Source organism: Zootermopsis nevadensis, unplaced genomic scaffold (genome assembly GCF_977971745.1).
Source record: "Zootermopsis nevadensis isolate Lab colony 2312 unplaced genomic scaffold, Znev_1.0 Znev_ptg000008l, whole genome shotgun sequence".
NCBI classification, from domain to species: Eukaryota; Metazoa; Arthropoda; class Insecta; order Blattodea; family Termopsidae; genus Zootermopsis; species Zootermopsis nevadensis.
Window position 1 is genome coordinate 883,147 of NW_028259140.1, and position 14,848 is coordinate 897,994.

The 14,848-nt window shown below is 42.5% G+C and overlaps 1 protein-coding gene across 1 annotated transcript in view; it reads left to right on the top strand.

Annotated features, from left to right (window-relative positions):
* Window positions 1-14,848, top strand: part of Kdm3 (Lysine demethylase 3) — a 174,020-nt gene that overhangs the window by 48,884 nt on the left and 110,288 nt on the right. The window contains exon 7 of the mRNA XM_087344787.1: window positions 13,741-13,924. Within this exon, the coding sequence (XP_087200913.1) occupies window positions 13,741-13,924 (184 nt within the window). The remainder of the gene's footprint in view (window positions 1-13,740; window positions 13,925-14,848) is intronic.

Consider the following 14,848-nt stretch of genomic DNA (forward strand, 5'->3'; position numbering starts at 1 on the left):
CTGAAACCAAGAGTCGGAACTGCTACGAATTTTATGACGTACTTAACAAGCGCAACTTTGAGTGAATTAAACGTGGAACAATGCTTAGTTTGTTTTTAAAACAAGTTTTCCTTTTTTTTATATATATATATATATAATAAACCTCAAATCCCAGTTTAAAGTGACTTAAGAAATTCAGCGATTCCGTCACTCTGACCTGCCCCAATTGTCACTGTGAACCAAAGCTCTTCTGAGATTTCTCAGCCTCTTATGAGATTATATTTAGTTACAGTAGAGACGGTTTCCATTATGTAGGGGGATATGCCCCCCCCTCCCCCACGCAGGTCTGTGGGCGTCTGCTTGAATTTCCTGAGGAATCAGCCATTGTTTGGAGGGATGACGTGAATTGGAAACTGGCTTATGGAGAAAAGTCGTAAGTGGGGAATATTTGACATGAAGGAAATTCTTGAGTAACGCAGACTCTCGGAATACGTAGTCATGTCAGATTTTGATAAGCTGAACATGTAGCTGACTCCCATCTACTGTCGAGGTTAAGAACTTATTAAGCTGAGGTAGCTGGGCTGGACAATTCGGGTTCCTATGATTCTCAGTTCAAACAGCGATTATTTCCTTAAACAGCGTTAACCAGTTGATCTTTGTAATGGTGAAGTGCTTTGTTTTCTTTTCGGTACGGACTGAATTCTTAAATATCATTTGTACGAGCTTCCGCCACGATTCACCATTAACGATTTGGTCATTTTAATGGAGACGCGTTGTGTTTGTACTTTGCGGTAAGAACAGATTGTTTAAATATTATTTGGATGAGTTTCGGCTTCAAAGGTTTAAATCCTTTGTTTATATGGCGGTTCAAACACTGTGCGTGCTGTCATCCAGAGAAATTGTTATGACAGCCTGTCTCTACTGTAATAGCGGTAGGCCTTATTACCTGGTGGTGACGTGTTTTAACTGTGTTCTGCTTGTACTTCGGGTTACAGCCGAGCCCAACCCCAAAGTCACGAACATTGCCGAAGTGTTCGAATGCCACCCAGACGAGTTGAGTCGTACCGGCGGTGAGGTTGTGGCTGGCACCGGCATAAGTGTATTCAGTTGCCGTTCTGGTTTCGATAACTTCCCAGACAGTTTACCAGTTTCCTGTGTAGAATTAATCTTTAATAATGGGTACGTGATTGAAGCCAACATGATCTTTGGGTGAAGTGATAAACAATAAGAGACGCTTAATGTGGTTTTCTTCGCAACGTCAGTGTAGACGTTTTCACGGTTAAGTGGTTTCTGTGTTGGTACTTTTCAATACTGGAGACTTTCATTTGACTGCATCCGTTCTTCTCAGCCTTCGGGCTTTAATGTAAGTACTTGATTCAGTTTTGAGCAATGTCGGTTGTGAGGGGTAAATGCTTGTTAATAGCCGCGTTCTAAGCCCTCCTGGTGTCTTGAACGGTAACAATATTTATTCTGACATCTAATTGGTGATACTTCAGGTTTTCACGGACGTTTCAGATATGCTTGCTGCCTCCATCATCAGGGCTATCGATTGTACCAGACTACACGATGCAACATTCCATAAATATCACTACTAAGAATAATAATTGTCATTTTTCGAAAGGAAATGAAGTTTCTGACTACTGTTTCAACATCCTGTTACACTAAACAAGATTTTTGGTTGCTAGTTTTGGTAGTATAATAAATCTGTTACAATATAAGGATATAAATTACCGTGGTTGATGTTATATAGGACGGTCTCTGGATGTTAAGTTTGTGTTTGCTCCAAGGTTATCGTTGTTATGAAATGTTAGGTTTAAGCATTGCGTCGCAAAAGTTGAAGGAATTTGAGCCACGCAGTTGTGATTCACTTTGACCGCGTAACGTAGGTGCATTGTTCCCGGCTTTGTCGATTGTGCAGCAAAAATTTATTCGATGCGCCTGTCTAAATGCAGAATGCCGTAGGAAGTTGAATAGGCCTGTGCGGGGGTCATGCTTCCTTCCACCCGAAGGCATTCCTTGTGGTGCTACATCTGATATTTGACTTATTTTTGTTCAAACGCCATTGTTCAACTCGTACGAGACCTATTTTCTCCACAGTTTCTGTGCAGTTACAGTGCCCAGGGACGAAACTGTGGGTATCGCCAACGACACTAGTTTGAGGGTAGAAGGAAAACAAATGCATGCACGGTCCTATTTAAAGACATTCTCGACACAGGAAATGGGGCACCGAGCTACCGCAGTGACGTATTGTTTATGGTGTCGCCTCTTTATCTGCTTCCCCTCCAACCCCTCTGTTCCGCTTACCGACATGTTGAGCGACGTGGAACATGCACAATCGCCCTTACCACTGCACTTTGCGAACGCGGGTAATTAATAAGCCTGAACAATGCATTAATGATAAAGTATCACCGTCCAGAATTAATATATCCGTGTTGGTGATGTATTCTTGTTTTGTTTAACCCCATAATGGCTTACCACCTGCTTGAACAGTCATTATCTTAATATTTTCCCACAGAGAATGTTTATGTGTCATGTATGGTTCTAATTGTAAACAGCGATTATTTCCTTAAACAGCGTTAACCAGTTGATCTTTGTAATGGTGAAGTGTAGTGTTTTCTTCGCGGTACGGACTGGATTATTAAATGTTATTTACACGAGCTTCGGGCTTCAAAGGGTTTTAGACTATTTTGGTTGTAGTTCAGATAGGTGGACCTGTAGGGTCCAATGGTAGGTTGAGTCAATTAATACCAAGGGGTTTGGAAGGAAACTTCCATTTTCTGACTTTGGGAACTAACCCGGCGTTTGCTTGGAGGAACGCAGTAAAATTCCGAGGACACTTGGTAGTCATGGCATTCTGTATATGATGAAGGCGTTCAGTTCATGTGTGTTCGAATAAGAGACTACTACATTACAAGTGTTCACTAATTGCTTTGCGTTGTTTTGTCTTGTTTACGACGTCATATCAAATACGTAATGTATATGAAAATGGCACGGATGGAATCGGTTGTAGTCAACTCTACTCTCGTAACGTGTTCCTAGCTGGACCGAAGAAAATCACGGAAAGAAGAGAGGTCTCAAGGTCTCGGAGGTAACGCGTAGAATTCGCCCCCCCCCCCCCCGGCCCCTAAACTCGAAGGTAGACATTTTATCGTGAGTTAGTGGTTTTGTGTGTGCGAGACATAGTTTCCGCAGTTGAAAGTTAAGCGAGCTACTTCGTCTGGATGTAGCCAAAAACTTTGAATGTCGTGAGCGTAATGAGACTATTGCATGACAGTAATCAATATACACTTGTTATTCTGGCCGTCATATCAACTTCACTGACACGCGGTTTCATGAATGAGATTCGTGACGCAAGCGAGTAAACGTTTTTGTCTCAAGGTGGCACCACGGGTCAATCAATTTCAGTGATTACTTTATCAATAAAACCGCAAGAAAGATTGTGCATCCTTAGTAACATTGTATCATCAGTATTTGAGGTCGTTAAGTTTTAAAATGTCCCAATTAAAATAACTTTACTTGCCAGATGTTTGCTTTTAACCACAGTGCGTCTGCGTATAAACAGCGATTATTTCCTTAAACAGCTGTAACCAATTGAATTAGTAATGGTGAAGTGAAGTGTTTTCTTCGCGGTACGGACTGAATTATTTAAATATTATTTAGACGAACTTCGGCTTCAGAGGGTTGATCCATTGAACTAGGCGCAGAGAAATTGAAATGGATCTTAGAAAATTGGAGTTGGAAGGTTCGGATTTTTCTGGTTGAGTAGAGTGGTCAGTTGCAGGCTTTTTTGAACGCTATAATGAACCTTCGGATACCATATGGCGGGGAATTTGACTAGCTGAGCGTGATAATTGGCTTCTCGGAATTAGTTTGGTAGTTATCAATAATGTGACGTAATAATAAATAGTCTGTAACAATGCTAGATTATTATAAACCCCTGTTGCCAGTTTTCAGTATATACTTCCATGTATCGAAAGATTATTTATCTATGCATGAAATACACAAGCAATTGTTACCAAACACCGGGTTCGTAAATAATGAATTGTGAACAAGTGTTGTTTTATTTTAACACAGAAACGGTCGTTGGGGCTACATGAATGCGCTTAAGAGACGTATTAACCTTACCATTCCAGAACAGTTTCATCATCACGCTGCTTACTGTGCAAATCACGCACACGCGTAACAAGACGCGCGAAGGTCACAGAGCGAACTTGTTCGACAGTGCGCGTTATTGTAATTCGGTGAAAGTGTACTTGCGAAATGGTGATCGATGATAAGTAAGTCACAGTTGATGTGCAGTTTGTTCTTTGTTGGTCTTATCGATCAACTGCCATGACTGTTTACATCATTTTACTCAGTCCCTCCAGGCAGATATTGAAGTGTTAACTTAAACCAGGTCACGACCGTTTCCTCCCGACATCTTTTCCAGTCACAACGTGCAGTTGATAAAGCGTCGTTAAATAAGCCAGAAGCGGACAGTTGTTTCCGAGGTCACGCTGTGCATGTCTGGTTTTTTGAAAGGAGTTCTGCCGTCTTGTCGTTTTCTGCATTCGTCTTTTTATAAAACTCGTTTTGTTTGTCTGCAGTTTGTCTTATATTTTTTTATTTTCAACCTTGGGGTTATCTGTGAGTTGTGCTAAATCTAGCATGGATCGTAAATAAACAAGTATGACTCCATATAAACGAAGAGATAGAAGGTCATGGCAGCTTAAACATGCCCGCGCGATCCGGGGGGGGGGGGGGGGGGGGCAGGGAGGGGATTGTCAACGTCACGAAACATTTTAAATTGTGGACGCTGATTGTCGGCTCACGCTCGTTCGTAATGTTGTTGGCGTGACTGCCGATCGTCCGTTTTCCATTGTCTTTACATAATAAATGATACATAACAAGGAACTTGCGTGATGATGTAGGTCACCTGTACTTCACGTCGGATGCTACTGGTGTTTGGAAAGTCATTTCAAGTCGAAACTTGTCTAATAATATATAAAATGCCAGTCCTTACCTCAAAGAAAAGAAACCTGTGTAGGATTTGAAGTTTTCACGGCGGTGAGTCTGAAGATTGCCATCGGGGGCGATGACGGAGGCAGCATGGACCTCCGAAACGTCGGTAAACTTCTACCTGACTGCACTCTTCCAAAACAAAATGCATTATCATACTAGCGTTGTGAGGTATAAATAACAATTGGAAAGGGGACTGTGCGATTCTAAATATAGTCCACATTGCGTGATCACAGAACCGTTCATTAGTCGTTGGAGGACGTTTCTGCAGTTCGTTGTCTCGAGAGTCAAATTCCACTAACACATAACAGATTCTGGTTCCTTGTTTTCTGTTGGATTTCGTTCAGTATTCCCAAAATGGCTTTTTTTCCGTGATTCTTATCATCTTAGAACTATATTAATCCGATTTGAACTCCGTGTCTAAACCCCCCTCATTATATATCACATTTGATCAAAATTTGTTTTGCGCATGAGACATTACGTGACATGAACTCGCCATACGCTCATGTCACGCGCCCTTTTAAAAGAAAGTATCCCGCTAATAAGAAACAAATCCAAAAATATAAAATCGCTTATGAATCAAACAACATTTTGATCGCGTAATTTCCTCAAGGTTGCCCTGTCATGGCGGTAAGTCGAAAAAAGGAAGGTTGGCATTAAGATACGGGGAGCGTAATGTTTTCGCAGTCAAATAATTCATAAAAGAATTCCGTGTCCTGACAAACTTCAGACACTTAAATGCAACTTTGTATAGCATGTCAGTGCGTTTGCCTTGCCTGTTACATCATATTTGTAAGACTTATCGCGTAATGATGTAATGAAATGACTCACTCCTGGTTCGCGTGTTTTCTCACACTGAATCCATTTCCGGCCGAAAGTGTATATTAATCGACTTGTTTCATCGCACAAAGTTTGTGTGAAAACTTATGGACCGTCTCTAAATCCCGAGTCACTTCACACCCTTGTATCCGGTCTTCTTTATATTTATTTTAATAATATTCTCCAGTCGACTCCTGTATCTTTCCGTAATTGTTTTCCAAGGGAATGGAAACTGTGTTACATAAACATTTTTGTGAACAGAGGCGCTAATTTCTGAATCTGAGTTGCAAATATGAGCGTAACTGTCGCTTGAGTAAAGTCGTAGATAGACGAACATTATTTATGAAGGGAATGCAATAATTCTAATATCATACGACCGCGTTGAGGTACTTTAAAAATATATAATTCTCTAAACTTCGACGAAAGAGTCTCATAATTGAATGGACCCCAGAGCAGTCTTGTAGGTTTAGATTTTTCGTCAAAAGCGTACGATATGCGTGATGCATAATCCAACATATTTTATTTGCCTTCCGTTAAAGTAGGGCGTATATCTCATATTTCAGAGGTTATTGCTCGTTTAAAGAGATTACAGGATGTGTACTGTATCTGGTAAATGATGGTAGAAGAATTGCATCTTCCTGTGACCTTCGTAATGTTTGCATATTTTTCCCACGTGTCACCACGCCCTTGTACTCCGTCGTCCCCAGTTAAACCTTTAATATTTCAATCAATGTAGACTCACGCCCGCTACGTTAGTCAGTCGGGTTTCCATGGAAACAAGTCGAGTTGCCTGCCGTGCCTGTATTGACATGAGGCCTCCTCCTCCCACGTCATTCTCGTCTAATTTAATGAGTTTCTTCTTTGCGTCAGATACCAACCTTGAGGAATATTAATTACGAACACGCTGTTTGCTTGGTAAGTGAAGTTATTCCTGTGTTCATTCAATCACGCATCACGCCATGAGGTGTCAGCGGGAGTGGAGGTGTAGGGCCACACATTCTTAACCTCGGTACTAGAGGGTAATGTTGGTTCTAAGAACGCATTCCTTGTGTTTGACGGGATATGACTACGAGGTTCTGTCTTATGTACGCGCTGGAGTAAACAGGTAAGAGTGAATGAGCTGAGTGCTTCTCCGTTTTCCGATGTTTCTTCCGTGGCATTTCTGATTGCCTTGCACGTGGAACATAAAACCTGGTCTCTCTGCTGCTTTGCCGTGGTCCACCTACCAGAGTTTCGTGTTGACAACACACAAACAGCACATATGTGCTTGTTCCAGTACGGACTGCAGATTCAGATATTTATTTATTTTATTTAGTGTTCTGTCTGACGACAGGTCCATATGAACAGGATCCTTCCATCCTTTTCTCGGACTGGGACCTGTTCATATACGTTCTTGGCAGATGATCCAGAAGTGGTTTGCCATTGCCTTCTTCTGTGTGTGAATGGAGTAATTGTTGGGATGCCACGGAGGAAAACTCCGTGTTGCCTAGACCACGGCCTTGCCCAACACAAGTTATAAATTCGGGCACCGCCGGGAATCGAACCGGAGACCCCAGGATTACAAGGCCAGCGTTCTAACCGCTAGACCACCTCATCTTAATATTATTTAGTGTTCTGTGTGACGACAGGTCCATATGAACAGGATCCTTCCATCCTTTTCTCGGACTGGGACCTGTTCATATACGTTCTTGGCAGATGATCCAGAAGTGGTTTGCCATTGCCTTCTTCTGTGTGTGAATGGAGTAATTGTTGGGATGCCACGGAGGAAAACTCCGTGTTGCCTAGACCACGGCCTTGCCCAACACAAGTTATAAATTCGAACTCGAGACCCCAGGATTACAAGGCCAGCGTTCGACCCCTGTCCTGAAGAATTTTTGAAGGTCAGTGGGATTTTCGGTGGAGGTGTTTTGGTTCCCACCACACCCGTGCTATATGTAAACAGTTGCTGTTTAAGATGTCGGAGTCTCCGTGTAGCTGTTACAGAAAAAGTCACGTTGAATGCATCCCAGTGTCCTTCAGAGGACCTCGTGTTTCTGCTGACCGAAGCTAGCTGAAAAGAATATCAGTGGGGTTCGGTTACAACTCACATACCCAAACGCTATTTCTCAGAGATCTCTCTTAATATTATCCTCCAATTTACGACTAGGTATTCCTAGTGATACTTTTCCCTTCAGACTTTCCAGCCATTTTGTTAATATAAATCCTCGATTTCTTGTCTCGAAAAATAAAAAAATCTTAAGTTTTTGTAGTTTATCTCATGGGAATGTGACATCGTACAGAGAGGTAATTGCCGTAAATCATTTTGCGGTCTGAACTTTGACAACGCGAATTTCGTAAGGCCAGAAGGCCATACTCTTTGTAGAAGCTGTCAGATATCGTCCGCCATATTTCGTAAATTCCTATGAGATGCTGGACTGCAGCGGTTCAGGAGAGCACAGGCACGAAGCCATAAAAACGAGGAGAATATTACGCTGTAAGGAATCAGGCAGGATGAGATAGAATGAGATGAACGTGCCATGTAGCACGCATAGGGGAGATGAAAAATGCATACATCACATACATAGTCGATAAAATTGAATATAAGGGATCGTTTTGAAGATCTAAGCGTTGATTGGAGGATAATATTAAAATGCATGTATGTGGACTAGATTTCTCATAATACGCGGGATATTTCGTGACTAGATGAGCTACTATCAGCTCTTCAAGAGGGGCTCTGCTCCATGGAGCTCGTTATAAAGGCATAATTGTTAGGAACTGTAAATTGTTACCGGTCTTTTAAAAGGTACATGTTCACGTGTTGTGACATTAATTTTCATTTCTTCATGATGGCGTTTTGAACTATTTATTAACTGTGCTGTTGGGTGGAACTAATTCTGTTACCGTAGATATTAGAACTTTGAAATTTTTTCCACGAAATGTCCTCCGAACTAATCAGCTGCCTGTTACAGTGATCTTTCATCTCTGACTCTCAGCTTTCAGGTTTACCCCTTACATGCAAAATCAACTCCATGTTTACTTCCCCGCCTCTCGCCAACCCCTCATTTCCACGGTGAAACTCTCGACATTACACGTACACGAGGGGCACGGGGGGGGGGGACGTTTGTCAATTTGGACGAAAACTTTTAATTCAGTGGTTGGTGTGGCCGTCGCCTGTCTCGCTAGGTGACCCGCACTAACCGGATGGTCCAATTACATTGCGAGACTTCCGTTCTGTCCGTCTGTGTATCCAGCCGGGGGGGGGGGGGGGACAAACTTTCGCAGGGAATTTAATTAATTACGAAGTTAAAACAAACTTAACATCCTCATCGCCTGTTTATTGATCGTGAAGTTAACTTTGTCGAGTATCCTCATAAAACTAACTACAGTTTTAGAAATCCGTAACCCTTTTAAGGCCTTGTCGCACAAGCTTTAACAATTAATAACCTCGTTTTGTATTTATGCGTCTCTGATGATTCTCACTGTAAACAGCGATTATTTCCTTAAACAGCGTTAAGCGGTTGATCTTTGTAATGGTTAAGTGAAGTGTTTTCTTCGCGGTACGGACTGAATTCCTAAATATTATTTAGACGAGCTTCGGCTTCAAAGGGTTAACCAGCTGATTTTCGCAATGGTGAAGTGTAGTGTTTTCTTCGCGGTTCGGACTGAATTCCTAAATATTATTTAGACGATCTCCGGTCTCACTTGGTTAATGTGATGGTTGGTTTGGAGAATTTATTTTCCCATTTTCAGTTCTCTTTGCTTTCCTAATCTTGCGGATTCGTCGCGGCTGGTTCCGTCTGCCATTTGCAACTTCCAATCCGCGACCACAGTCGGTCATTTCGACCTGTCAGTTGATTAGTTAAGTGACTTGTGACTGAAGCTTCTCACTTTGCCTGTCGTTGATTACCCTTATCTGTGGGGGGGTTGCACCGAGCATTAAATGCCGTGTTGGGGTTGATTTATGTTGGATGGGGTGAGAATGTCGGTCCAGATATTCACCCCTTCCTGCTTGCTCGACAGCTCGGCCAGGTTTCTTGTCGGGTTGGGGCTGCAACAAGATGAACTTCTGCATGCGACGGGTTATGATACCATATCTTGGGGACACTCATGCCTGCTGCACTCTGAAATCATTTTGACAGTGGACGACGGACGTCCGACAGGAGTGGAAAGTTTTGCATCGCGTTTTCCAGACAAGTTTTCAACTGCCCTTGATGTTTATCTGTTCGTAAGCCAATGGGCACAATGCACAAACAGTTTTTTCTCTGTTTCGACTTTTTTCCGTTGTATTTTACCGTGTCAAAATGTTTTAGATAAATGTGAAAGACTTGTATCGTACAATTTACGTCCTTCGTGTCTGGCTGTGAAATTACCCGGTGTTTCCTTAACACACATTGACAAACAAACAGCTGATAATGCGTCCACTTCCGGGAAAAGGTATGGAACGCTAGAATCCTACCTCTGTTCACGTACGTCATGCGACTTCCATTTTTGTTTATTAAACCCCTTACCCCTAAACCCTATTGATTTCCCCCTGAATGGACAGCCTATCATTTAAACGCTGTGTGTGTGTGTGCAAATTGAAATGTCTCTGTGACGGGCAAATGCCGGTTGGTCGATGCTGTAATATCCGAAGGGCGTGTTTGGTATTGGACGTCATTTAGGAAAGTTCATATTCATAACAGCGCTTGTTCCGCCTTTCATCTTCTGGTTGGATAATTACGGTGTTGCCTGAGGTCAAAAGAGGACCCATTCATAACTCAGCTACGCTGTGCATTGACCCGTTGAATTGTGGGTACTGTACCCCTCATTACTCTGCCTTGTTCCGAAATCTTGTTCCATTACCTCGGAACGCCAAACTTTGATTGAGCTCCAGCGTGGGCGAGGGCTTTTGAGCAGAAGGTGCTGAGGAGAGTAATTCGAGCGTTTAGCTTCCATCTTCAGGATGAGGACAGTTATTATGACTTGAGAAGAAACACTGTGGATCTGCAGTTCCTTAAACCGGGAAGTGAATTTCGTGTTGGAAATGCTGATATTTATTATAATTAAATATTGGTTATTGTGTGCCTCAGGATCCGGCCGGATTTTATTTAAGAAGAAACTGCCATCTCAGGAAGCTCCAGAAGTTTATAGTTTAACCATGTCTTCTGGATTCTGAGTGACGAAAGTACGAGTAATTCCCGTTTTTAGGTCGGGATAATTGTCCATTACGTTTATGGTAACCAGAGACCGTCATTTTTACCACCAACATAGAAGGTTCGTAACGACGTAGTTTCCTCAAAACAGAAGCCATCTAAATTCTAGATAGGCCACTGACTTCTAGGAAGACGATGTGTTCTTGTTTTGTTTTTGTTTTTTTCAGACTTTCACTCAATTTCCCGGGCTTAGAACTGCATCTCGTGCCCTGCTTTCCAGTTCACTTTGTTCGGCCGTTCTATCGGTTCTGACGATGCAAAGCTTCAAAAGTTTATATAAAAATTTACGACCTGACTTTATCGATGCAGTTCATTTAAAGCTGTTTTGAAACTGGTGAATTAATTGTGACCTACTTCTCGTTTATAACTTCTTCGTCTTATTGTTGCATTAATACTTTCACCTCTTGCTTATTTTGAACCAAGAATTCTGACTCACAGTGGGACTTTGGAACGGCGTAGGTTTGAACCTGGGACCTCTGAAGTATGAATAATCAAAACTACCGATTCAACCGTAACTGTCTGTAATTTGGTACAGAGGTTAAATGCCAGCTCGTCTGCAAATATTTATTGAATAATCCATGCGCCTTGATCTCGCACGAATGACAACCTTGAATTCATCTCCATTAACTTTCATGAGGTGAGAACTTGTACTGGCGAAAATTACAGCAAAATGTGCCCGTGCGTTACGTAATTATGTTCACTTCACTGCTTTGTATAGATGGAATCACTTAAGTAAGGAAGGTCTCATAAATTCTCACTTCAAGTTTAAGAATCCTTACGCCTTGTCACACTGTTCGTCCCGTCGTCATGAAGGCCAGTTAAAGTCCACATTGTACTCAGTTCACAATTAACCCTTTAAAGCCCTTAGGTGTAACTAATCAGCAGCTGTGCACTTTACCAACACACTCTTTCTGAGAATGGACGATTATTTCCTTAAACAGCGTTAACAAGTTGAACTTTGTAATGGTGGAGCGTTGTGTTCTCTTCGCGGTACGGACTGGATTCGTATTGTGCAGAACTTAGGCAAGTGAGCGAAGGTGTCTCTGAGTGTCGTGAGAATAAGAACTAGGCATGGGATTTTAGGTTCTCGCAGTGGTGAAGATGTCGAAAGTTCGCCATTTTGGTGGTCTTGAAGGTAGGTACCAGTTTCGGAGGTACATCCTGTCTCCATTTCTGAAGACTACCTTCGATCTCTTATGGCTGATCGCCCCCCAGTTGCCGTCTGTACTGTTTGTGTAAATGAATGACGAGAATATTAAAGGGTGCGTTCGGAAACTACGAACACCAAACTGGAAGAACGTGGAGGAGTGATACGAGATACCTATAGCATGAGCCCGTACAATGCTACTTGTGACACTCATTCATTCGCCACGTGTCGGTATTTACTCCAAATGCAGCGCGTGTTCTGATGCCCGGAGCTTTACAGCATTTGACCTACATGCAGACGTGTGTGTGTGAGAGAGAGAGAAGTGGGTGGACCTGGGAGATGCTTCACCGGAATTTGTGTTACGTGATCCGCGTCCCCGTTTGGGAAATTTTTCTGGCAATTTTCCACTTGGACCGAAAGTAATTATTTGTTGTTGACGCGTTCATAAATTGTGGCAATGAATTTAAGGCCCGATAGAGGCAGATGTTTGAAGATAATATCGTCTTTGTTATCGGGTCCAGCTGCTTTGCCAGATTTAAAAATTGACGAATGAGCCGGTCTACTGTGATTTGTTTTTCTTACCGACGGAGTCAGCGATTAGTTTTAACAGAAAATTTCTGACAGTGTTTTCTGCAACCTTAGAATTTGACGTAGGCTTTGCAGAGATGGTCTAAATTTTGTTTAAAAATTCACCTCTTCCCTCAGACTAAACGCAATGCGTCTCCGTGACAACGATCAGTTGGTTAATGTCGTTTAGGGAAATAACCGCTGTTTATTCTGAAAATCCTACGAATCCCATTCAGACACGCTGAGGGCAAGATTAAGAATGTTTTGATTTTGAAGCAGGTGGTACGTACTGTTACCACTGTTCATTTAATATTGTGCCCACGCTGCTGTTACGCTGAAATGTGTGTTCTCTGCACTTTCATTCCGAAGCCCTGAGTGGGAGAAAAGCCCAGAGGTACTTTTCCCCTTTGGTCGTGACTGCTCTAAATGTTCAAGGATGTTCGTTCCTGTGGGTGTAGGAGTTCGGTTCGTCGGCGATCACACGGTAGCCGAAACAGCCTCACAAGACGTCTCTTCGTGAACGCGGGCAATGTGCTGTCTCTGGTGACGTGTCTGATTCTCACTCCGCCGTGAGTTTGCATAAAGGCGTTATCCGGAAGTTTGCCAGCTAAATTTATCTTCACTGGTGATTGATGAAGACTAATTGCCCGTCATATTTGTTTACCGCAAAAAAAAAAACCAACTGTTTGGTTGTTCAAGAACTAGTTCTCTTATGTTTACTCTGCTCTGTGTGTATCATGTGTGATCTTGTGACGTCATATAAACCAGTATTGTGGACTTGTAGCTCGATACGTAAAAACCTCTATACGTATTAGTGGAAAATATTTCTGCTGAATTACTGAAAATAGTATTTAAAACTTTCAGTTGTAGACTGATGATATTTGATTAGCACGTCTGCATGACGACGATCTGTTGTTTGATGCTATTTAATGAAACGTCAGCTATTTACAGCGAGAATCACGCGAAACCCACAAATACAAAAATGCGGATTTTTTGATCGCTGAAGTACGACAGTTTTTTTTATTGCCAGTTAAGGTTTCCTCGTCCTGTTTTTTGCAGTCGCGAGTGGGCCGTGGTACGTGCGTGACACCAAGTGGTGGGCCTGCAGGCTGTGGTGCCAACACCGGAGCGGCTCCGGTGAGCCGGAAACTCCGTACCGGAAAGCTTCCGGCGACCTGTGAACAACCTCCTCCGGCGACAGAAGCGGTTGCTACACCCGCAACTAATATACCTGTCGACAAAGGTAAGTGCTGATTTGTATTTGTGGAAATGCTCGGTTGAACTTCGCCCGGCATCGTTTCCCAGTTTCTCCGCGCAATCGTTTTGGTATTAAAATATCATGGAAACGTCCATGCTAGAATTGGAAGTCGAGAGTATATGAACCTGAATTCAGACGATTTTCCAGGAAAAAAGGGATTTTAAAAACCCACTATTACTGTCATCATGACTGCTTAATGTTTCTTTAATACAACAGCAAGTCGTTTATTTCTTTAATTTCTTATTTGCGCGGAGGGTGGGGGGAGGTGTAAAGTCTGCTGTCGCTAATTTTTTTTTTTTAACAAATTGAACTGTTGACCCTGGCCTCTTCGTACGAGCCTGCAGTGATTTGAGACCGAAAGCCGAATGGAAGTTCCCCGATGTCAGTTGTGGCTTCCAACATTAGATTGGGGACTGTACACGAATAAGAACGTGTCACTTAGTTCGTCATTAAGGCTTCGAAATTATTTCAGTGTTATGGCTCTCAGAGGGCTGTTACGCCATGGACTATTACTGTTATGCTCTAACCCTTTGAAGCTGAGCTCGTCATAATAACATTTAAGAATTCAGTCCGTACCGCGAAGAAAACACTTCACTTCACCATTACGGAGGTCGACTGGTTGACGCTGTTTAAGGAAATAATCGCTGTTTACGAAATCTATGAATACGCAATTTGGGCACATTGAGGCGTCAGTTGCTGAAGAAGTTGTTGCCCGAGAAGTTGAGCTTGTGAGTCGTGTGAGAAGGCTGCAGTAACAGACAGGAAAACACCGATTTGTACATTTTACTTTCAGAAGTTCTGGTGTTGGAAAATCAAATTTGCGACTTTATATACAGTCCGCGACTGTAATCTTGAGACTTGCGGGGGTGTGGAAGTGGGGTGAAGGAGGAAGGAGGAAAGATGGTGCTT